Here is a 25,894-nt window from a genome sequence, read left to right as displayed (position 1 = left end):
TTTCCAACAACAACAAAAAATATGCCAGTTGTCTGCCAACATTGCTAATATGGCTACTTTTATAACATAATGTTATCAAGCCATTCAATATATTTAAAACATGCTTTACTTTTATGGGGGAAAAGTTATCATTTTGGTTTTTGACTTTTTGGACATTAATTCACCACAGGCTCTTATTCAGAGGAATTTAAAATGTGTTTACGTATATGTAACAGCTCTGTTACGCCATCCTCTGTTGGTGTCTACAGTAGGTCAAGGCTTCTTAGACTTTGTTAGCACCATGACCCAAATTGAGTGAATTTTACTCTCACTAGTCACTACACTGGAATTGTAGCTCAATAAAAAACATTTTATTAAGTGTGTGGTCCACAAGTCCCGACCATGAACAGATACTGACTCTCTAGACTTTCACTGGACTGATGAGTAGCCTAATGCTAATTGACTCCTTGACCTTGGGGACAGTTTGTATACATGGCACAGACACATGTTCCCTGGAACTTAAGCCAAATAAGTAAGTATGAATGAGACACATTTTCTTTTAAGATCTATCTGAAAAATGAATGCACTCGCATGTGCTCATACACTGACAGGTGTGCACATTGGAACAAGATATTGCCTGCAAAGTTTCCGTTCCCACACAACAAGGACACACCTGTACGGTGTTGATATCAAAACACTGATAAGATGTACATTTTACCTCCCGCCCCCATCCCATTCTCTTCTACTTTTCCACAGTAGACAGTTATATTATGCCTTACTTTGAATGTTTGACCGACAAACAACTTTTGGAAGGCATGCTGCTTCCAGTGTACATGTTTTGTAACTCTAACAGTGTTTGGCTATAGTCACTTTTTCCCCTCTCCATCATATTGGAGATAAAGAGGGAAGTGAGTGAGAAGAGAGAATAATTCTGGATTCTAAAATTACACACAAACATAATTGTCATAAAATAAAATGGCCTTTCATGAATAGTAAATTGTTTTTTCACACGCAAAAAAAGTTAATGTCATGTCATATCAGGTTAGCATCATAGCAAAAAGTGTTGACCTAGGTGTTCAAGACAAAATGTCCCACTGGCCCCAAAAATATCATTCATGAATCATGACACATTCAACGCTCTGAACAATGTAAGTTAATTCCCTCAATGTGACGCTACATTCTTATATAATCTGGCTAATGTTTACTTTGTTGGAATCACTTGCACAATCGCCTCCTCTGCTAGCAAAAGAACAGGTCAATGACCCTGTGTTGTTTCCATTTGGTATGCCATAACGTCGTTTTCAAATGACTCATTTTGGGTCATATCCTATAACATTTTGGGGAATATCCTTCAGATTAGAATAACTTTGGTCAAGAATAACTGTAAATGTTTTCCCCACAAAGAAAAGGAGTAGCTGCAAGACACCATGCAAATGGTGCACTACAAAATCACTCTACATGTTCCCTCAATTTATAAAAATGGAAAACTTGTATATCCAAAGCAGTTACTTTTCAGGAAATGGAAAAGGAACCTGTGTTCCAATGGAGCCAGACAGTGTAGTTATTTAGTCACAAGCCCATGTTAATAACCTTAATTATTGGTTAAATATTAATACAACTCACAGACTTAACCACTTTCAAATATATATTTTTTTGTGAGCTTGTAGATCGGCAATTTTCGTGATCTTTAAGCAGCACTCTTTTACGATGAAGTAGTATTATTTACAATAATAAGTTAATATGGAGATACAAGGTTTCTGCCTGACAGCAACAATGTGCAACAATCTGAATCTCAATGACTATTTTAATAATTTCCACTTGGAAAAATGCAGCCAATGGAAAGGCCAGCACCAAAGTACATAAAAAGCAACAAAAGGAAGCTCATGTCAAAGGCCCTGAGAAAGTGATGTGCCGCGGGAATGTAGCAGAACTGTGTGTTTAAACTGAGGGTAAAACACAAGGCTGTAAAAACACAAAGGTCTACATTCAGTGTAAAGTTTAAATTTTTTACCAATTGAATCCTTTCTCACTTCCAAACGATGCACTGATGTGACGTCCCCTCAAAGAACACAGCTTCATACCTGATTGGCAAGGATATATCCAGGAATGCGACTTGAATCAAGAAGTGAAACATTATACTGTAGGTCCCAAATCATTCATGGACTTGTATTTTATACCACTACTGTATTAGCTATCTACATGCTCTGTACACTATTTAACAATGCCACAAGAATTATTACAAAATAATTTGAAAATATTGCCCAATATCTTAAGTCTTTGATAGGAAAAAGGATGTTTCAATAAAGATGGATCAGGCTACCAGTCGCATATCTTTTTAAGCTGTGACAACCTGTACTCCGGTGATGTACTTATTAATTGAGGATATAAACATGGCACATGGTAATTGGGTCAGTATTGTAACATCAACCCGATTGGTAAGGATCAAAGCTAAAAACTCTTAGATCTTATACCTATTGTGAGGAACGCACGTCAAAGCCAACTGTAGTGTACAGTATTAACAGTAACAGATTGAGGGGAAGTCAACCACACCTACTGTAACCAAACACACCAGGAAAAAATAACAGTTTGAGTAACAGATGGTTTTGTGATGGGTGTGACTCATGAGTCCTATCCATAGAAAAGGCCAAAGAGAAACACAACATGCAGAGAGAGAGAGTGAGAGAGAAATAAACATACAGTACATGTGTGAAGAAATGTGTCAGGCAACCCCAGTGAGAAAGAGACAGACTCTGCACTGCTGTCTGGAATTACTGAAATGCTGTCAGACTGGAAGAAAGTGACATCCCTCAGCAGAGTTGCATCAGCTGGTGTAGAACCAGCAGGAGGGAGGAATAGACTTGGGTTGGTCGCTCAGCCATTGGATGCAACGCCCTGCCAGTCATTTTCATGGAGAGAATTTTGTTGAGTTCACTCTCCAGCCTCACCTCATAACACCAGCAAGTTTATAATAGAGGTTGAGGTCATCCTGCTATTGTATGCTGGTCACTTCATTTCTCTGTCAGAATAAGTAGTGCTTAAAATGAAGGTATGTAAATCACTCTAGAGAAGAATTAAATATTTCAACTGCCTTTTCATGTTTTCCTTATTTTTTCCCCCAGTAGAAAAGGTAGTTAGACTAGGTAATTTTGGGGTGTGGCAAGCAAATGGGCAACAGACAACAGCAGCATACAAGGTGTGACAGACAAAATGTTCCTCTCTACTATGCAAAACAACACTTTGGAGCCTGCCTACTGGGTGCCTGTGGCTGTCTGAAGTCTGAACTGATCAAAATGTAGCATTTATCTCGGCCTATAGTTAAGTGGACAAACTGGGATAATCTGTAAAACATGACCTGTAAGAGACCTTGTTGTACTCTACAGATAGTCACAGCAAACATTGCAATGGAAACATTGACAAAATGAGACTGGATGGGGAAGAGAGAACACTTTGGAGCCTGCCTACTGGGTGCCTGTGGCTGTTAGTCTGAACTGATCAAAATGTAGCATTTATCTCGGCCTATAGTTAAGTGGACAAACTGGGATAATCTGTAAAACATGACCTGTAAGAGACGTTGTTGTACTCTACAGATAGTCACAGCAAACATTGCAATGGAAACATTGACAAAATGATGGGGAAGAGAGAAGACGAGTGAGATAAACAAGTAGAATCAGCTTCCTGACAAAGCCTTAGAGGATCTTGTGCACGTCTAGGCACAGATGGTCAATGCAAACAAGACTATTAAAACACTATAATATGCTGTAGGAGTAGCAGTCAATGTCTGCTTAGAGAAGTGGTAATGACTACCATGTCATTCAATGCCTTTAACATAATCTTTGGAAAACTAAGCGGAAAAACAAACAAAACAAAGACCAGTTTTTGCACAGTGAAAGAGTCTTTATTTGTGAAAAAACTGTCAATGTGACTGCTATTAGAAAATTCAAACTCAAGACTTTTCTAGAGGAGAAACAAGCTGAAGTATTGTTTGACAACTGTCAATATTCTAGCAATAGTGAAACAATACATATTTAACCTCTAAACTTGTCGGCCACAAAGGCAGGATATGTTTATATCATTAACATGAATACTGACAGAACAGTCGTATGTAGTGGAGGCACCACATGAAGAACAGTGTCAAGAAAAGGTGGCTTCAAATGTTTGGAGAGCATTCTTTTCTTGACAGCACCCCTGACATATGTACAAAACACATTCATTTGTTGCCACAGGCAAGTAAAATACTGCAAACATAAGCATAATACATTTTAAAACAAGACATGTAAAAAATAAAGGATACAAATGACAGAACTACAAAACTATTATACATTCAGTGAACACATTTTACTATGGGTGCGTTCGGGTATGATCACCGGGAGCACACTCAGGTATTGGTTTGTATTGCGCCAATGTGCTCAGTGTGCTATAATAGAACACAACCTGTTATATTGTGAGTGATCCAGTCATACACCTCCTCTTTGATAGGCATAACTATCAAATAACATATACAGAAAACACCACATATAATAAATATCTGTCAGCTCTGTCCACTGCGGGCACTATAGTGATGTACATAACAGCCCATGCGATGGCTGCACTTCCTACATCAGTATGCCTTGCTTCAGTTGTGCCTGCTCACACTAAGCTGCTGCCTGCTCACACTCAGCTGCTGCCTGCTCAATCTGCTGCTCTGGGCATTACAGCGATGCACCCTTCAGGCAGGCGATGCGATGCAGCTCTCCTCTGCATCAGCCCTGTTCCGATCATGCCGGCCCACACAGGATTTACTCCATGGTCACACCAGGCCTTGGTGGTAACGCACAGCGCTCAGACCCTGCAGTATCACACTGTACCAGCAGTACAGTCTCCCATCTACTGTGTGAACACTACTACCGTCACTAGTACCGCTCAATCTTACGAGTCGACCCCATGTATTCCGCTGCACACTACATAGCTCCTAGTCATCCGATGATTGCACCAGGGCAACAACAAAATATGGGTTCAATGATGCCAATAGGACTGTAAAATCCAGTGTTAAATTAAACACATTTTTCTTGTCTAAGAGCTTAAAATTTTAAGTTCTACTGATCCATCTCTAGCATAGATCCAGTGTCCATTAGATGTCACAGTGCCACACTAAATCACTGGTGCACCTCCACATGTGCCTCATAAAACAAATAAAAACAGAGCAAAGTGAATTGCTCATAAAATACACAAATGAAATGACACAACAGTCTGTCAGTGAAGATAAAAAAAGAAAACAAAAATCAGTTGAGTAAAGAGTAAACTGACAACTATGTATGGTTTTCACACTGAGGCGCCAGAGAAAGTATGGTCCACGTTTAAGGTTATAGGTCAACTGAATGCACCAGTGACTTGCTAGTTCACAAATGTACACCTCTGTGACCTGGCGTTGAAGACCCTATCTAAGCTAAGCCAGATGTCAAATAAACCTGGCCATAAAATGACTGTGGTGAGCCTGTTATAGCCCACTACACAAAGAACCACAGCACAGATCTGAATAAGGTTTGCATATGTTTTTCCAATGATGGAATGCAAAGCTTAATGTTGGTTAAAACGAGTATTTAAATCTATGTCCCTCAAAGTTATTTCTAATGGTTTGAGCATCAATCACCACTCTCATATAACTAGCCCTTGTAATGTATTTTTGGACTTTGAAAGCAGTTTTAGCTGCAGTACCACAATGTCCTGAGGTGGTAGGGTATGCCGATATGCAAATTATTTAATATTTGAGTCATTATAATACTGATGCTAGATAAAACCAGGCTTGTTTCCATTCCATGCCAGCTTAGAAAATCAACAATGGTGGACATTGTAAACAAAGTGGAAATGCAAATTTGGAACTGAAGAAGAGGAGGAATTATACAAAGTAGGGTGACATTGATGACATCACGATAAGGACAAAATCAGTTGAGCTGTTCCTGAGAGCAATTTCCATTAAAGCACCCATATGATAAGAAAGCCTGATTGTTCAAAATTGGTTATTTGTGGGGATAGAAAACACACATGGGAGCCCCAAAAACACAAAAGAAATTGAAAAAGTAGAATTTGATGTTATAGGTCCTTTAAAACCCGATGCAACTCATTTAGACAAGTATGGACAGCATTTTTGCTATAACACAAGCCAATCAATCACCAAATTGGTGAACCGTTGAAAATGTCATACTTTATGGACTAATTCAAGGAAGTGAATTATTTACTCAAGGAACTACACAAACCAGTATTGTTCCAACCTGGGAGCTATTGTCCTGTTGATTTATGAATAGATGTAGAACATTAATAAACCTAAGACTAATCGTATCCATGTCTGTGGCTCTAACACAGTGTTGCAAAGATCACCATAAAACCCTCATAATTAATAGGATCACACTGCCATTGTAGCTAAGCAGTTAAACACAAATATTTTGGCAACTGTTAATGTTAGGAAAAACAACTCTCTTGTGTAAATCTAAACGGTAACGATAAAACACTATCCCAACAGATGGGATTAATAACCATCAACTCCTGGGTCTCTTATCTATTTGTCTCAAGTATCTGTTCTGTTTCTTTAGCCACAAGGCTTAATTCTCATTTTAGTAACGCAAATAAATAACATTTCCTCTTTGACAGACTTTGGATGCCTTAGAATTGGTGCAGATTTCAAAACTATTTGATTTCAATTTGATCTACCAGTGTCATTGAAGAGCTTTGCCGGGTGATGTCAGGGTACAGAAGATACTAAATTGTATACAGTGAATCTGTCCACTCCCCTATTGCTTCACTTTCATTTTTGATCCCGTGAAAACTGTGAATGGTCTCCACAAATAAAAAATAGGCCCCCCCAAATGATTGCTGGTAAAGTAGCTTTACTCATCAAAATTGTGACATTATAGATTGGATTATCAGAAAATGGTTCAGTGAAAATAGGCTACAAGCTCACAACACATGTTGTTAGAAAAGAAACAACCCAAACTTCATGCGAAGGGAAGTATAAAATCAAATTTGGTCTATTAAAATCATCTCATTCTGGCCAATCACAATTTGCGTTCTGACTTTTGTCTTCAATGTTTGTGTTTACACACATTTGTCTTCGATGTTTGTGTTTACACAAACCCTCAAAGCTTGACATGGGAGGGGTTAGCAGCCCTCTAAAAGTTATAGTGTATTGTCCATCATTCATTCGGCACTGTCCTCGTGCACTGCATTTATGTGCCGATTGTGCCGCGTACCTGTCAACCCTCCAGTTTTCCCCAGGATTCTTCCATATTTGATCCTTCTTTCCCGCTGTCCTCTGGTTTAAACATCCCCTGAAATAAATGAAGCAGATAGCACCCTGCCCCTAGCCTCGCATGGCCAGCCTTCATCTACCTTTGCAATACATATCGCCCCAGTACAGATTAAGTCTGGCCCCTCTCAATTGTGGGAGGACTTCACGGCCAAAATGGTGACAGCTGAGAGGGACTAGACTAATATCCACGCAGTGATATTAGTATCGCTACGCGAGGCTAGTAGGCTACCCTGCCCCCATGGCCCCTGCCATTCCAAATCACAATGTTGACAGATGTCAAACAGCCTCTGTAAACTAGTTGCCACACAGTAGTAAAGTATTTGAACACTTCACTGGATAAAATCAGTAGCCAGTGCATACTGATACAGTATGAAGCCGGTTTTCCAATTTAGACCCCTGTTCACTTTTTAGAGACATGAAAAATTACTCTCTTTCACCTTCAACACCTTTGGATATTTCCCTATTGGGGTTCAAAGTTCATACCTCACCTGTTCATATGGCAATGAGGAAAACACTTCATTGCTCTTTTGTTGGAGCTGCAGCTCAATCAAGAGAGCGACATCAAGGTCATACACACAATAAATCTTTGTTTACACACCCCTTAAAAAGGACTTTGTTTCTTTGATACATTCATTGTCCTCAGCTGCAAGCAAAACTGGCCCAGCATACCAAAACAAAGCCAAAAAAAAAAGCTTCTTACAAAAGCAGGTTGCTAGCATAGTCAAAGGCTGATTCAGCACAATGTTAAGTGTTCAAAATAAATATTTTCCTCCTTTACGTCCTGCATTACTGAAAAGCCCCATTTCAGTCCAACTGAAAACATCACATTTCAGTAGAAATAAAAGAGAATCATGTGATCCATCTCCTCCATTATAGTTTTTGAACATAATTCCAGTTCCACATAATTGTATTAATTATTTTTCCCCCAGTCAAATGCTCGGTGAGTCTCACTCTCTTGCATATTTCATATACCATAGAGTAGACAGCTGTGCTCAAATGTATTGTCTGTGTAAGTGTCCAGTGTGAAATGTTCCCGCTGTGCTTTTCTCTTAGATGCATTGACGTTCTTTTGCAGATGGCTATCCCATTTCGCTCTTGGAGGAATTGCTCTTATTTGATGTAGCTGCTTACCTCACGATCTTTTAAACTGTGTTCCTATGATTGAGACCAAATCTCATCCTGCGAGTCTGTGTCATCCAATTCAAAATCCCCTTTGGCATGCCTCAAACCCGTACGACTGACCTTGGATCGAGATGCGTCTTCATTGATATCATTCAGTGGAACATAGCAGTAGTCCCGCTGTTGGGTGTGGCGCACAACCAGCGAGCCCCGACACTCCCGAACAAGGTGAGCTACCATGCTAGCCAGCAGCAGGAAGGCCAAGGACACAGTTATTATTAGCCATGTCCAGCTGAGGAGGCGAAGGAGAGAAACACAATATATAATGAACATGTAGTTAATTATTATTATTATTATTAATTATTTAGGCAAGGGAAGCAAAAATCACTAGCGTGACGTCACAGACACCAGCACTTTTAAAACCAACAAGAGTGTGCCTGGTTATCGTCTACCCTAGAGAAACAGTTTTGTATAGAATATGATGAATCATGTGCATATTTAACAGTGATAGGTATGTTTATAGATAACAATGTGCCCAACAAAGTGCCCTTGAGCAAAACAATGTACCCCTGTCTGCTTAGTTAAAGCATATCACTTGGCTTCAGAAACCACAGAAAAATGACTAAAGGACAAAGTTGAGAGGAAATTATGGTAAAAAAGAATCACTCAGTCATAACTGCCAGGTGCAACCATGTGCAACAAGCTCTTGTAGCACCCGTTTTTGTTCATTTCCGACTTTCTTTTGTTGGTGTTTTGTTATGGTTGTCCTCTAGTTCCAGTTAGCTCATAACATTAGCTTCTGTTAACTTCTGTTGCCACTCGCTCCGGGTTGCGGCGATCAGAGTATGGGTTTTTATGCCGTCATTGGCTTAGGATGCAGCCAATCATGACTAGGTCGCTAGTATGGCTGCTAGAACTAGGAGGCAGCCAATCATGACTAGGCATCAGTAAAGTCGCCACGAAAGTCATCTTTACGGTCATCAATAGTGATGACGGTAAAGACAAATTTAGTCCAGGCGCTTTTCAAGCACCTGGCAAAAACTGTACTCCCCCATCTCTGACCAGACAGCCCTTCACAAAGGGCTGGTCCAGAAACCATAGCAACACCCAACAATCCCTAACTTGTGAAAGGTAAGGGGGCTAATGAATGCATCGTGTTTGCAGAATCTCCAGCTTTGTTTACATGTAAAGGAGAATCTGAGATTGTTGCCAAACCTCCAAATCTGTCTGGAGTACCAGGTGTTCTTTTCCAGACATTAATTGGACCCCTTTGATCACAGCAGAAGACGGTTATGTATGTTCCTAAATTTATATGGTATAAACAATAATGCATTTCTCTTGTTAGACCAAATCTGAAAAATATTTAAGTCATTTAGTTTATTAGCCAGCATCCTCCAAAAAGGTCCAACCTTGCATCTCAAGGAAGTTAAGTAAATACACTTGTAAAAGAAGATTTGTTTTTACTGAAGAAGAAATGTACAAATATTTGTCTGGGGTAATTTCCCACTTTGGTAAACACCACTAACGTGACGCATTTTTGTGTCAGTAGGCAAAGTCTGAGTTAAAGGGAAACTGATTTCCAACTTGATTTGTCACAATATATTATTGATCTCTTCAAATAAGAACAATGGGATTTATGTTGAAACCCTAAATCCCGCCTTTCCTCCTTGCTCAAGAGACTTGACCGTTGACACTTACTCTGCCAGATAAGACTTGTCTCTGTGAGCCTGCTCCTCTTGTGTCCATGTTGTAAACATCTGCTTGGCCAGACAATGGCCCGCTGTGGAGACACAAAGGTTGAGACTGTTTACATGTACCCAATCCAAACGCAGAATACTCTAGAGTCCCAAAGTGGTATATTGATACCCTGTGCAAAACCCTGTTAATTTAACTCATGTACAAATGGAAAAATCTGATGCATATTAAAGGCCTTGGTTCCATATGGATAAATTAACGTAGAGGATTTTACTGTGTATAAATATCAATTAATAACCAAATATCAGTTGAGATTGAGAACAGAAAAACAAAGCAAGTCCATATAGTACACAGACAATAATAGATGAGACAGTCAGGCTTGTGTCTAAATACATCTCTGTGGAAATGTAATAACCAGCCCTGTTATTGAGTGGCTTAAAAGATATGACCATCTCAGTGTGGTCAATATAGCACAGGCCTGTTTGGCCCACAAGCATATCAACGTTGTCGGATGGAAATCTTGTATGTCCAAAATCAGGAAAAACCATGTTCCTATGGTTCCAATGCAGCAAAATGCACACAATGTGATGGCGTTGTGAGCTTATAGATCACATATTTTTGCTACTTTTGTGGGACACTTTAGTATGACGAAGTAGGGCAAAAACTAAAAGTTGAAATAAGGAGATATAAGGTTTCTGCCTGACAGCAATGATATTTACTAAGGGGGTCTAGGTTGTTTTTTCAACTCTCTCTCCTATGCAAATAGTTCACCATTTGCAAACCACACATGCACACACAACCAGAATTCCTCTATCTCCATTTCTCTCTCTCTTATCTCTATCTATGAGTCTCTCATAAAGGATACATACTGTATAGTATGATAAACATACTCAACCAGTGGTTCCTGTAGGTTCCTATTTAGGTTAAAGGGGCTGAGAGCTGTGCGGCTGGCACTTGTTAATGACAGACACCCAAATCTTTTACAAGGGTCTAATTATAACTTGCTGATTTAGAGCTGCAGTCAGTTCATGGCAAGGGTCACTGGGCTCAACAGATACATAGCACTAGTGCTGAGTCAGATAAGAACCTGTGTGTGTGTGTGTGTGTGTGTGTGTGTGTGTGTGTGTGTGTGTGTGTGTGTGTGTGTGTGTGTGTGTGCCCAACATCTGTCTGAGGTTAAAAGATCATACCGCTGTTCTGGCATGTTAAGTTCATTGACTACTATTCAGTGTATAATTGACACAGTCAACCATTTTACAAAGCATAGGCAGGCCTTGACATTAAGTCTTGTACTGTTGTCCGGGACAACCAATAAATCTTGCCGGACAAGTGCATTAAAAATTTACTTGTCCGGGTCAACCAATAAATCTATCCGGACAATTGCATTAAAAATGTACTTGTCCGTTGGACAAGTGAATCTTGGTCTCACTTTTTCTGTGACACTCCTCAAGCCAACAATATTGTCTGACATTATTGTCTGGCTTTCCTAAATACAGGTATGAATTTAAAAAAGGATTGAACATATCAAAACATCCTTTAGGAAGCACAAATGTATGGGGCACACAATTGTGAGGTGGTGTGATCAATTACCCCACAACAATCGCAACGGACCTGTCAATTGTGTGTCCCATACGTTTGTGCTTCCCAAACATCGACTGTTTCCAAAGGAAGTTTTCATCATTTCAGTCCAGCTTTTCTTCGTGGAAAAGTGGCGATATTTTGGGGTGCATATATTGGTCAGACATACTAACAGTCCGAAATGCAACAATCTCCATCGTAGTGATGTATTGACTTGTACATTGACTTGTCTCTTGTGTTTGTACCAGGCAACCATTGGTTGTTGATGGAACAGTAATATTCGTGGTGGTGACACAGGGCACTGCAGAGTGTCAGTTTAGTTTATCACAGAGTGTAAACATGGACTCTTATGGGTTAAAGTAGTCTCTCGAGACAGATTGTTGACTCCGTCAAAGGAAAAGAAGGTGCCGTTTTTCTTTTATTTGCCGATGGGTTCTCAGATTGAGGTTAAAGTAACATGTTACATTGGGATGGCTTTTTTAATACTACCGTTTTTTTTGCACATCTCTGTATTGGTTTGTTTGTGTTTGTAGTACATTAATTAATTCTATTGACAGAGACAGTAAATCAGGTTTTTAAACCTTGTGACACTAAACAGATCTTACGGTTGTAAGAAGAGAATACGCGTATTTTCTTCCTCTCCCCAATTAGGACCGACATGATGTGGATTAGTTAAAACATGTAATTTCATTAAGAGAGACACTTGAGTGTTGCATCACCTCATTCTACTGCTGTGCTCCTTTTAGTTCTATCAAATAGAAAGCAAATGTCAGAGGGGAACAGAAAGCTCACATTAGCACTTCTGTCATGACTGGGAGGAGTCACTCACAGTTGTTCTGCTGGAGAAAAGATAGTGTATCAGGAGAGGAGAACAGAATGACACCTGCATGGATGAGTGTTGGTTCTACGTGAAGGAAACAAACAAGTCATGTTTTGCTCGTGATGTTTTCTCTTGTCTAAATGGACACTTAGGGCTGTATTTTGCATGTCTTAAGTACCAGGTCTTATTACCTAACTTGAGTAAACTAAAGACCTGGAGGCGTGACCAATGCTCTTTGGCCACTCAGAATAGCCAAATGGCATTGATCACGCCTCCAGGTCTTTAGTTTACTCAAGTTAGGTAATAAGACCTTGTACTTATAATATAAATAAAATACAGCCCTCTGTGTCTTTGGGTGCCTTGTGGTTCACTGAGAACTACAACTCCCATAAGCTATCATTCTAATTGAAATTTTTGACACAGGTGTGATCATTCATCCTATCAAGTGATGAACATGTATTCTGTCCTATGTCACTTTTTGATTATGCCTGAAGGTCAGTAGACCGAAAGCTTGCAAAATAAATACTTTGATTGTGCGCAGATCTGAGTGTGTGGAGTTTCCCTTTATTTTTTTCATTATCCCTTTGTGACTCCAGCACCTCACTTAAGTTTTCAGCAGATGAGCGGTGGTTCTTTTTACATTTTTGTCTGAAGTGGGACTCATAAAATGTCCCTGCAGGCTGGGACACATCTACAAGGGGTACAGGTTTTAGTTCCGACACACCAAAGGTTCGACAGTCATTAGACCAACAAACTACCCCAAACCCTAACCCTAACCGCAAGCACACCGCTCCGTATGTTGGAACTTTGGTCAGTTTGGTGTGTCGGATAAGCGTGCACACCCCTCTAAAAGCCCACCCCTGGGTCCCGGGAGTCGGGACCCATTACATTGAAAACCTATTTACAGTACATCTAGACCTGAAATATTCCTGAAACTCTAATCTATCTTCGACTAAACCTTATATAGTGGGTGAATAGAATAGTGAGAGAAAGTATTCTTATGAGGTCCACCCTCCAACCAGCTCATAATAAAAAATAGCTGCCTTAAAAAAGCCAACAACATTAACTACCTTTACAATAATCAATAACTAAGCAAAAAATCACACCTGTGTGAAGTGAGGGGCGCTCTTATCATCGTACATCATCCATTCATTGTCAATGGGAATGTAATCTTTGTGCAAGACGAAAATCTACACTATAGCTGAATATAGGAGGGGCTAGCACCCCTCAAAAACAACAGTAAAACTGAAACGCTTGAAACACTGTTGCATTGACAAGATCATTTCAGTTACTTTGAATGCTTGGTTTCAGTTTGCCCAGGGCACAACTGCAACATTTGCACTCTAAATATGCAATAGCTTGGACCAGCAGTACAATTTCAAAGCTGCAACATGATTTGCAAACACGTGTTACTTACTATAGCAAAAAGTCCAAGAAGTACCGCTTAATTTCCAAGTGGCATAGACTGCAGACTTGCAAGGAAAATAAATCCAAGTCTTCAATTAAAGTAACGTAAACATTTTACTTAGTCTCTAGAGCAAGGCAACAGCTTGACCAACGCGTATAGGTCTTCAACAGGGTCTGTTAGTAACTATATATCAGGCTATTGTAAAGACGGGGTAATAAAACAATATACAGCATATATCATTTCTACTAGGCAGATACCTTGTATATAATATCCATATTGTCTCTCGTTATGTTTTTCCTACTTTAATGCCTCATTTTATACTTTGTAAGGCAGTGAGCTTGTAGATTTTCGCTATATTCTGTAATTTATCCACAAACTGGTTTTGTAATGGAATGAAAGTGTTCCTTAAATAGATCTCTATGATTTACTGCTGCAAGACACAATAAAAAAAAAATCCAGTCCTGACACAAACATAATGTACACACACGGGAGGCTGAAAATCTACAGAGGAGCGAGATTCCAGCAGAGCCCTCTAGGGCTTGTAAACACGTATGTCCTATATATGGGAAATGCATGCACGTTCATAAACTGGGCAGGGTAACTGTATGATCTTCATAGACACAATCGTGACACACATGTCACACACACACACACACACACACACACACACACACACACACACACACACGCACGCACGCACACACACACACACACACACACACACACACACACACACACACACACAATACAATGTGCATTAAATTCACCCATTCACAGTCACACACACACACACACATTCCTACACGTGACCGATGGCAGAGGAAACCATGCAAACCTGCTCATCAAGAGCAAAGGGGATCAGCGTCTTGCTCAAGGACACTTCCAACTAGAACTGTGGGGGAACCCCTACTACCTGAGCCACTGCCGCCCCCTCTAGGAACAAACATATATCCACATAGGACTAGACAGAGCTATGCATTGGTGCTTTTTCACAGCATGGCACTGGTTCGACTCAACTCCACTGGCTTTCGACCACACAGTACCCGTTTAATGTAGCTAGTCGTCATAGCGATGTCCAAACCTCTGCATAGGAGACAGAGCACTAAAGAACAATGGCAACTTGCCCAACAAAAACAGTTTATGAAAACATTTCTTTAGGTGAAAAATAGACCATGCAATTAATCAATATTTATATCTCAATTTCATATATCGGTATCTATGCCAAATATTGCGATATCGATATGATATACGATATTACCGTTAAAATGTCATATTCGATATTTTAAGTGTTGCATTGGAAACAAAACATTATTCACAAAACGGCATAATAACAAGTCAATATCACTCACGATATATCAATGATATATCAATAAATTGACAATACATCATGTTGCCATTTTGCGATACTGATATTGCACATGTTCATACTTCGATAACGATATATAGTGCAGCCTTAGACCAATCAGTAGACTAGTACTTTTGCCTAATGGAAAACCGAAAAGACAAGTAGATTCAAGTCGAGTTGAAAATATTTCCATGCAGTGGAAAAGCATAAAAACCTCAAATGCAAATGAAAGATAGGAGTCGTACAGTGAGAGAGAAAGAGGAACCCAGTCTAGACGGCAACATTCAGTGATCAGTATAACTTGAGACGGTGTCCTTAGATGACACTTCGCTCTGCATGACAGTAACAGACTATTCAGACATGGTAAGAGGGAATATACCCTAACCCAACCCTAACCATTAAACAGAATACATAGCGATATACCTAATATAGAGTTACAAAGTCCAGTGAAATAAAAGGAGCTACATAAATATATTAGCAATCAGTTATAATGAAAGGGGAGGCTTTCACTGTTGGTTTGGATGAGGTCAGCTCAGCAGAACATAAATAGCTCACAAGAGTAACATTGTCATAACAAATGACAGCAGTAACAAGGATAACACTTACACACAACTTATCTGCCACATACAGACCAGTGCCTCTCGCAATCTAAACCACTTTCACATTGCCTACCTTTGTTTGTTAAGCAGTGGTTGGCCGCAGTTGCAAGAAAAACAGATTTGTGTCACCACTACACAACACACAGTTATTGGTGGAGTTTATGCCTAGATTTCCTCTTCATGTTGTTGTGCACAGTATGTTTTGAACCAGCTGATGGCAATGTTTACTGTAATTATGTTGTGACTGTGTGTGTGTGTGTGTGTGTGTGTGTGTGTGTGTGTGTGTGTGTGCGCGCACGGGAACACATGAAAGACATTATTGGAAGTGTATTCTTCATCCTTCTCTCTCTCTCTGTGTGTGTGTGTGTGTGTGTGTGTGTGTGTGTGTGTGTGTTGTAAGGTACCTCTGTATATGGTATGGTTCCTTTCCCCCTGGATCAAGGCATTGCAGCTTCCTGTGACAGTGTCACATGGACATAGATCTTGACACTGGCACTCCTGGTTGCAGGACAGACCATAGAACCCCACAGGGCACACTGTCAGACAGAGAGATGACAGAAAGATGAATGTATGGATACCATTTGTTGTTTCCACTATACACTATTTATGCTCTTTTAACTATTCAGATTAGTATAGTATTCAGATTATGTTTTTTGAGAAATAACTCAATGTTCTTACGACACCAGGGGTATGGTATGTATATAAAATATTTAAATCTAGGACCCATACTAATTACAGTTTTCAAGATTCCCAGCTTATTAAAACACTAGAAATCTGATGTTTAGGGTCCACAATCCCACCCTAGCAGGAAGGACAATTGAGTGACACATTGTATATCTGCTTTCCAGAATGTTTCCCTAGGGCCAAGGGTTCATGTGATTAACTCCCTGGTAGGCTTTATAAACCAGCAGTACCAGGGGTACTAGCGTTGAAGAACCGGCCCTGCTCTAAACGTAGAGAGTTGGGAAGAAAAACGACTGATACACACTGGTACACACTGACAGACAACAGGAAACGGATGACAATGTCTTCTATGAAACATGAATGCCCATAGCTATTTAGTCAGCTCAGGATTTGGGCATTATTAAAGTGTAAGGAGGCCGACAAGGAAATTATGTAACAAAGCTTAGCTAGCATATCAGGGCTAATGTTACCCACCTGCTCATTGAAGGAGCCAGAGATTTGGCAGGAGTCTCATGTAGTCGCACGCACGCACAGTGTAACAGAAGGAAGGCAACCTTATAAGATTGAATCCTGGAGCTTAAGTCCCAAACTTCGGGGCAATGGGTGAGGTTACTTTTGAGGCTATGGTAGTGTGCACGTGAGCAGATTGAGTAAACATATACATAAATAGCACACCCACATACAGCTATATATGCATACATCCATGCACATAGTGGAGTTTTTGCACACGCCATGTCCTGCTGACAATATGGATTTGAATCCAGCTCATAACCTTTGTCACATGTGACGTTCTAATCTTCTTTCTTCTTCTCCTCAACATTCACCTTCTCTTCGATAGAACGATAGTCACTCAACGAAAATAACTGATTTTAGGTGAGCGACACATGTGTAATTTAGGCTATAAAAAAGCTACAAACACGACAAAAATAAAAAGCTATCAAATAAATACATACATTGTTCACAGGAGTCACCATGGAAACCAGCTGTGCAAGTGCACTGTCCATGGACAGGGTCGCACAAGCCTCCGTTGGAGCAGGTGCAGGTCTGGTTGCAGCCGTCGCCATAGAAACCTGGCAGGCACTCTTCAAGAAAGAAGAAGAGAGCTAGATAAATACTGCAACAAGCTTTTTATTTTGGTGAAAACAAAAAAGAATGCTGAGGTCAATTTCAACCTTGCTGTGACGTTTGGGATAGAGTTGAGGAAAATGCTTAAGTGCAATGGAGATTGACATTACTGTGTGGTTGTCGAAGTGGGGTCTGAGGACCTCCAGGGGTTCTTAAGGGGTTCCTGGGGGTCTCCACTCTCCACCTAAATTAGTTTAATCACTTTAACTCTACAGTATTATAAACGATGTCAGGACGATCTACAAGCTCACAGCGCATTACAATGACACGCATTGTGAGTTTGTAGATCGACTATTTTCTCAAAACTCTTGGCAAATTATGAATCATTTGGAATATTTTAACGATACAAATGTTGTATGGTATGGGGTCCATGGCACAAAATCTTTACAAATAAATATTAATTTGGGGGTCCCTGACATAAAAAGGTTTGAGAACCACTTTATACTTAGTGTAATGAAATGGAGAGTTGAGAAGTACATCAAAGAGTCACAGAGCCGACTGAGACTAAATACAGTGTTATGTTAGGAATGGTTTCAGCTATGTTAACTTACCCACCTTTTGCCTTTAAGAGAGCTGCTATTATAGATATTCAAAGTATTGTGCAGAGGCACATTCTCCACAAATAATAGGTTCCTTATAATTGGCGCATGCTACAAACCAGATTGTGGGAGAAAAAAAAAACTATTTTTGTTTTGTTTGTTGCCTTCGTGTGTATTTGTGGCTGTATCTGGACTGCATGTGCAGACTATACTTCTGCCTCAGTCAAGTAAGACTGTAGCTGCATGTCTGTGTTTGTGAATGTGTGACCAAGAGCAGTCTGCAGGTTACCTTGGCTGCAGTTTTGTCCCCTCCATCCAGCATCACAAATACAGCCATCTGCAACATGCAGAGGACAGAGGAACAATGTCTTTCCAAACATCATGGTGCAAATAAAGGTCTGCTTTGTGAATGTGTATGTTGTTATAACATTCATCACAAACACATCCCATCATGACCAATATAAAAGTGAGCAAACATTCCGTCACTATCTTATCCAGAGCAACTTACAATCTACATTCAGAATCATACCAGTGAGCCAATCAATTTAATCAATTAGCCCTTCGCTAAATCCCACCCCAAAAAGCAATTGTCCAATGCCAAATAGTTTAGCAACTGTTGCTATGCAGGTCAAGCTTTCCCCACCTCATAGCTGTCAATGTTATTTTGCATGGCTGTTTTGTTGAACATATACACGGCTTAACGTCAAGAAAGTTACACGACTAACCCACCAAGGTGATGGCAATAATACTAATGACTGTAGTCTTACCGTTCAACATGAAAACTGCAACATGATTATTTGATACATACACACAAAAAACCTGCTTCTCAATATTAAGTTGTTATTGGTTCCAAATCATTTTTGGTTAATTGTGCAGTCATCATTTCCAGCACACATTGACAAGAGCTGACACCCTTCCTCCACATAACACACTTACAGGCTGTACAGACACCATGGGCACCACATGCTGGTGGTTGGCACACCATAGTATCACACGTGGCACCGTGCCAGCCCTCCTGGCAAATACAGTGCCCGTCTACGCAGGTCCCGTGCCCACTGCAGTTCTCAGGCTGGCACAGGCGCTGGTGGACACACAGAATGGTCGAGACCCTCCGCGTGCAGCGCCACTTAGGATCAGTGGTACTGGGTCAAAGAAAGAAAGAAAGAAAAGTGGGAGGTATGAATATGATAGAAAATATGATAATTTAAAGAGAATGAGGAAATTAAGAAAAGAGATTAATATTATAGAACACAAACATCTGTACAGAAATACTAATCACCATGCATGACGTGCTTCAAAATGAAATTGCTGGGAAAGTAGCCTTAGTAAAGCTGTGGCATGTTTTTTAAATGGACTCACCAGTGGTCAGAGGGGTAGCTAGCCAATGAGCCATTGGTTACATAGGTGGAAGACCCGCCTCCATCCAGATTTATAGCATTGACAACTCCATTCCTCTTCAAGAAGTCTGCCACCTCCCAGAGATTCATACTATATTAGTAGAGACAAAACAACCAGAGAGGTACATAAAGGCCCCGCACATTGGGAATTGGGATGTCTGGAACACAGCACACAGGAATACAAGAAAGCGCCTTTGACTGTGCTGTGTACCAACACAATAAATGTGCCCCTAAGGGGTTACCAAGTAAAAAGTGATGTTATTCATGTTAGACAGAAGGTCAATTTCTCCAGAGAAGGTCATTGGTCCGTCTGATTGCATTAGATAGAACGAGCTGACTGGCTATAATTTATTGAACTGCACCATGTCTGATATTGAGTGGGGGAAGTACGATGGGGGTGGGCGAGGACATGTCGCCTTGTTGTTGCTTTGCGCAGCCAGATATTTAACACAAACACATGAATCTCTTGGGGTATGTGAGGTCACTGTGTGTAGGCACTGTGAGATCAATAGAATTGATTGGCAAGAGGGAAACTCGGAGGAAGTTAGTGTCTTAATGGCTATTGCAATTCACCCACTTGGCTGAAATGGCACTCCTGTCACTGAGTTTCTACATCAATTTAATAATAATCACAATAATCAATAATAATCACAGCAATATTTTGCTCTCCCTTCTAATTAAATCTTATCTTATACATAACGCACGCGGGTGTGCGCGCACACACACACACACACACACACACACACACACACACACACACACACACACACACACACACACACACACACACACACACACACACACACACACACACACACACTATAAAATATATTACTGTACATTGTATTAATCTTTTACCTACAAACATTTCTTCCTTGGTTGAATTTCCCTCATCTCCTTCCAGTTGTATTTAACTGTACATCTTTATTATTTTACTACTGCAATTTCACAAAGGGTGTCTACTAGGCCATTAGGCATCTTAGGAGGTGAATAATTTGAGGATTCCCTCATGACTTTGCCCTGCATTTCCAACATCTCCTATTGAGCAATGCATGTAGTGAGGTCCCTTATTTTCGTAGCCAATCAATAGGTCTGCTCCATTTGCAAGCTGGCATGCAAATGCAGCTGTGCAAATGGAGTTGTGCACCAGCCAACCTGGCTGTGGTGCATCAGTCAAGAAGTCTGCACATGATTTAGCACAACACCCAGTGTTGTAGCACAACACCCAGTGTTGTAGCACACCACCCAGTGTTGTAGCACACCACCCAGTGTTGTAGCACACCACCCAGTGTTGTAGCACACCACCCAGTGTTGTAGCACAACACCCAGTGTTGTAGCACACCACCCAGTGTTGTAGCACACCACCCAGTGTTGTAGCAGTGTTGTAGCACATCACCCAGTGTTGTAGCAGTGTTGTAGCACAATAGACATATTTGTCTACTGCTACAAATATAAAACAGGCTTAAACCACTAATGGTCATGTGCGTGCTGTGATCGGCCAATAAGGCACTGTGCCTTTCTTTCTTTTTTTTTTAAACAATGTATTTATTTTCCATTTTTACACACAAATGACAATACAAACATACAGAAAACAACAATGAACATTACAAGACAATACAATTACTAATATAAAGAAAGCAAAACAATAACCAAAAAACAAAACAAAAAAACAACAACAACAGCACTACTCCTCTTCAGCTCCATCCATCAAGTGTGACAATTTATTGTTCTTTATGTATCTAATAAAACCACTGTGCCTTTCTTAGGGATATGTAAATGAAAAATCCTATGGAATGTTGTGTAGTCTATATGGCTATCGGTGGTTATACGCAGCACATCTAACCATGCATATTCAATTCCCTCTGAAATTCACAGATGTTGAATGAAGTAAAGAGCTGTTAATTAAACTTACGAAATGACATACTGATGATCAAACCTACATCACTCGCTCACCAGAACACAGTAGATATTTGGTGCTTACCCCCTGCGTTCTGTTTGTCCATCGATGTGGAACAGGATCAGTCTACCCTCCTTGTCATGACCCACCGCTGTCCTGCCTGACACGACATCCACAAAATGGCGGAACGAACCTGTTTAGGTAGAAATGTATGGTCAATCAGATTTACAATTATTTACAGGTTACTTGCCAATCAATGTGCTGGTCTCCCACTGCTAATCACAATATCAAAACAACAGATTATGATTAGTTTCTCATGCAAGATATATATTCCAAACAAGAAATTACACGCTTTTTTTTTAATTGAGTACACAAATGCATTTTGTGGATGTTGGCAAAGCTGGGTTGTGCTGGCTCACATATTAACTTGTTTCTGTATGTTGTGTGAGTATACCTGTCTCCTGTAACTCCCCACATTCTGCCTCTAGGCTCTGGTTGATGTACTCCTGGCCGTTCCTTAGCAACCACACCACACCACTGACCAGCTGCTCAAATGGGTTGGTCTTGTCCAGAACATCCTCCTCTGACAGGTACCTGGATGGAAGGGATGATGGGTCCCAAGAGAAAATGGGGGTGAATCCTCACAACTGAGAAATAGGGCTGAGCACACACACACACACACACACACACACACACACACACACACACACACACAACTTATTTATGTCCACACAGGAAATTGCATACAAGGACATAAATAGTTCAGGTGCAGCAAAGTTACATCCACAAAATCAAGGAATGTCGCGATACAAGAATTACATGGGCACAAGTAGTGTAGGCATGCATCCCACACACACACGCGCACACACACACACACACACACACACACACACACACACACACACACACAGTCCAGTTGACATGAGAACCGTGTTGTTTTTTTTCTCAATAATTTTTATCCCACGATTTTGCAACCCATTTTTTCACCCAGTGTCAATTATCTAATGTAATCCTGGGCGCTACACCCCCTCTGCCAACCTGGGGGGGGCAGCACACCTGACACACCTGACAGGGGGGAGTTTCCCCGGCCAGACGCGGAAGGAACACGTTATTCCGACCAGTTCCTTTCCCCTCCATCAGGCGTGGCTGGCCAGGGGGAGGTAGTTTAGAGACCAGGATTACTGCATGTTTTTTGTGGGTGTACCTACCCTAAGGGACACGGGGAGAACATGCAAACTCCACAGAGAAAAAGGACCTTCTAGCTGTGCGGTGACAGCACTACCGACTGTGCCACCGTGCCCCAAGAGAACTGTGTTCTGTTGTTGACATGCTTATAGAAGACTATTGACAATTGGCAACAGTTGCAAAACACTGGACCCATGGAACTCTAGATATTCTTTGCCTAAATTATTTGATGACTGCCCTCTGTACAACCAAACATTCATTCAGGTGATCCGGGCAGCAGGCTTTTTATCTTTTTATGGTCCCTGCCCGTATTTCATCTTCTTTTGGTGAAGTCAGGTGCAAATGTCCTTACAATTGGTGAGCCGGTAGGCGTTACTTTAAACAAAGAGGCAGTATTTATTTTTAAAGAGAGGTACAGTATGCCATCATGTGCTATTTTTCTTTCTAACTGCTTGACCAGTATTAGAGTAGACGCATGATAATAATACAGTACTGAAGGTATAACTGATGCAAATAAATAAATGCTGAAAATGTTAAAACAACAGTAGGAAAAACAATGCCCATATACTATATCAGTATCACAAAATTACAGAACTTCTTACCCAAACACCAGGGTACCGTCTCTCCTGATTCCAAACTGGGCATTCTGCACGCCTCCACTGTTCTTCACCAATTTGCCATTGCTCACTACATTGCCATGACACTGGCCATTCTCCGTCCTGAAGAAGCCTCCATTTTGAGCATAGAGACAGCCAGCAGCCATGGCTGTCTGCTCCACCTCAGCTCTGTGGTTTATCCCACAGCCCCCTGGCCCACCTGGCTCCAGCACTGACACCGTCTTCAGGGGGTCATGTACCACTGTCCAGTGACCTGGAGACAGGAAGTGAAATCTCGTAAATTGAATGATCAAACCAACAGCAATCCAGAGATGGTGGCGATGACATCTCATTGCATATTATGAATAACAAAAACTGTAATATGGGACCAGTTACAAATCACATTTGGTATCTTGCAACAAAAATGCACTTGTTAAATCCCACATGTTTCCAAGTCATCACTGACCATGGACCCATCGTGGACCAACATCTGTGACAAACGTCATGGATTCGGCCACTGGCACCCCAGGGTGGTTGCTGGCCTGCCAGCTTTCATAGGTGATGTTTCCATGGATGATGGGCTGACAGTCTCTGACGTGGCGATGAGAGTGTGAGGGTCCATGGCCATGTGCATATGGCAATAGGAGGTCATCGTCCATTGACGATCTATGAACAAAGTTACAATAATCAAATCACAAATTTTAAGATGTATGACCTGGGCTTTTGTGTTTGCATTATTTTAATTAACATTAATACATTAATAAATATTTAATTGTAATATTTAGCATCATCTACCATATATTTACTTTGTAGTTGTGTTGTTATAACCCTAGCCCCAATACGTTCCTCAGTCCCTACGCTCATTCTGTAGCTCCGAGATTAGGTCACATCCACGCCCCCTCCCACTACGGTTCAGAAACGGCGCATGGTTTCCACCTTCTTCTTACCCTTTTCTGCACATTGAATCCAAAAAGTGAAGGGCCACTAACATACTAAACTAATTTAAATTTAGGAGCGGCCAAGAAAATCCAAGTTTAAACGGTTAAACAAGTGTTTAAATCGGTTGTTTTGTCAGCCGCTTCCATGTTTTTCAAGGAAGGTGTGCGTGTGTGCGTGCATGTCGAGTGAACTGAAGTCAGTAGAAAATCTAATTCCACATTCGACCATGTTTTCGATCATGTTTTCCTTGGAAAACATGATAAACAACCGATTTAAACGCTCGTTTAACCATTTAAACTTGGATTTTCTTGGCCGCTCCTAAATTTTAATTAGTTTAGCATGTTAGGCGACCTTTACTTTTTGGATTCAATGTGCAGAAAAGGGTAAGAAGCCTTCCTGGTGGAAACCATGCGCCGTGTACTGTAGGTCAATGTGTCAAGTCATTGTTGCATGATGTAAGTGGATGCTTCCAAAAGGCAGAGACCCCGCCTGGAAGGAAACTTTTCAAAACATTTACTTTAAGTAACAGCTGTATGGGGCCCAGCTACAGTAAGGTGACCACAGGTGCCACTTCTACACAACTGTTATGCAATCTCAGGTCACATGACGAGCGCACCAAGAAAACCCACAAAACAGTGGTGGCTTCATTATAGGCCATAGGAGTAAATTGAAATGGTTGTGTTAACTTGTGTATTACCCTTTCACTAATCAATATGATTTTGATTGTGTTTTTCTAATCCACACTGTTGCGTGAAGCCTTTCAATACAAATGAGACTGCCTGCCTGGTATGGAAGATTTTGCAGTCTCCTAAATGCAGACTATAAAAACAATGGAAAAGCTGGAAAAGTACACAGTGGCTACTAATAAATGGCAAAACACGTCCACCTTGTGGCTAAAGTACTTCATTGCAACGATATGTGTGTTCACTGTTCAGAATAACTTTTGGCCAGACCGACTAGATCCCTGGAATGGATAACTTCATACTTCATAGATAACATAAATGTTCACGGGGAATAATCTAATACTCACATGGCGTCATCAGAATTTCACCTACATGCATGTAAATGTTGCCGTAGCAGAGGCAGAAATAGGCAGTATGTTAGTGTAGCGCGGGTCGATTCACTTCCGTTTTTCTGAAGATACTTCAAGTAGACTATTAGAAGAGCACTTTATTTGATTTGGTGCTGTGAATTTTTGATATGTTGACGCACCATTTTGCATAGAAATTGAGAAGTTGTGAACTTTGCAAATCACACAGTGACAGAACTATTCCTAGTTACCATGCGGCCTGCAGGCCGGGTTAACTACTTGAACTGTTAAGACACGTAACGGATAATATGAGCCACATACCCAGCGTAGCAAACTCATAATCATGAAGTTGTATTTGGTTAAGTTAGCAACTAGCTGAAACAGAAACCTTACCCGATAGTTGTGGTATCCGACAGCAACCCCCAGAGCCATAACAGCAGCCAAACACAGTGATATTTCTCTGTGATTATCGCCATATGGCGATAGTTTCCTCACTTTCTGCCAGTCTGCTGCTGTCACCTTTTTTCCACGGTCTGTCACTACTATCACCCACATTACCCAGGACACCAGTCACATGACTGCGCTGATCACAGGACATGTGATCACTTTGTTTATTTTACTGAGGTAAAACTGATAACGCCATGTTATTTACAGATTATTTTATGCATTTGAACGTTGTA

The 25,894-nt window shown here is 40.7% G+C and overlaps 1 protein-coding gene across 1 annotated transcript; it reads right to left on the bottom strand.

Moving 5' to 3' along the window:
• Positions 1 to 3,869: 3,869 nt before the first annotated feature.
• Positions 3,870 to 25,742, bottom strand: nagpa (N-acetylglucosamine-1-phosphodiester alpha-N-acetylglucosaminidase). Its single transcript, XM_080768938.1, has 12 exons — positions 25,608 to 25,742; positions 23,712 to 23,911; positions 23,252 to 23,519; positions 21,919 to 22,058; positions 21,549 to 21,657; positions 19,530 to 19,658; positions 19,107 to 19,312; positions 18,460 to 18,507; positions 17,460 to 17,588; positions 16,227 to 16,358; positions 10,076 to 10,157; positions 3,870 to 8,669 (listed from the first exon to the last, which is right to left on the bottom strand). Exons 1-12 carry the CDS (start codon positions 25,688 to 25,690, stop codon positions 8,414 to 8,416), a joined length of 1,782 nt encoding a protein of 593 aa, XP_080625064.1. The 5' UTR covers positions 25,691 to 25,742; the 3' UTR covers positions 3,870 to 8,413.
• Positions 25,743 to 25,894: the final 152 nt, after the last annotated feature.

Source organism: Protomyctophum bolini (assembly GCF_963924005.1).
Source record: "Protomyctophum bolini genome assembly, chromosome: 7".
Taxonomy (NCBI): Eukaryota; Metazoa; Chordata; class Actinopteri; order Myctophiformes; family Myctophidae; genus Protomyctophum; species Protomyctophum bolini.
Note: the sequence above shows the minus strand (reverse complement) of the source record. Positions and strands in the feature narration are given on the sequence as shown.

What these genes read in the sequence shown, in the direction of transcription:
- nagpa (XM_080768938.1), bottom strand. Translation starts at nt 25,690, where the DNA reads ATGGCGATAATCACAGAGAAATATCACTGTGTTTGGCTGCTGTTATGG. An exon ending in TGGTCCACGATGGGTCCATG is followed by an intron (nt 23,520 to 23,711) that starts GTCAGTGATGAC and finishes TCCTGTCTCCAG; the next exon opens with GTCACTGGACAGTGGTACAT. An exon ending in GGACAAACAGAACGCAGGGG is followed by an intron (nt 19,659 to 21,548) that starts GTAAGCACCAAA and finishes CTACTAATATAG; the next exon opens with TATGAATCTCTGGGAGGTGG.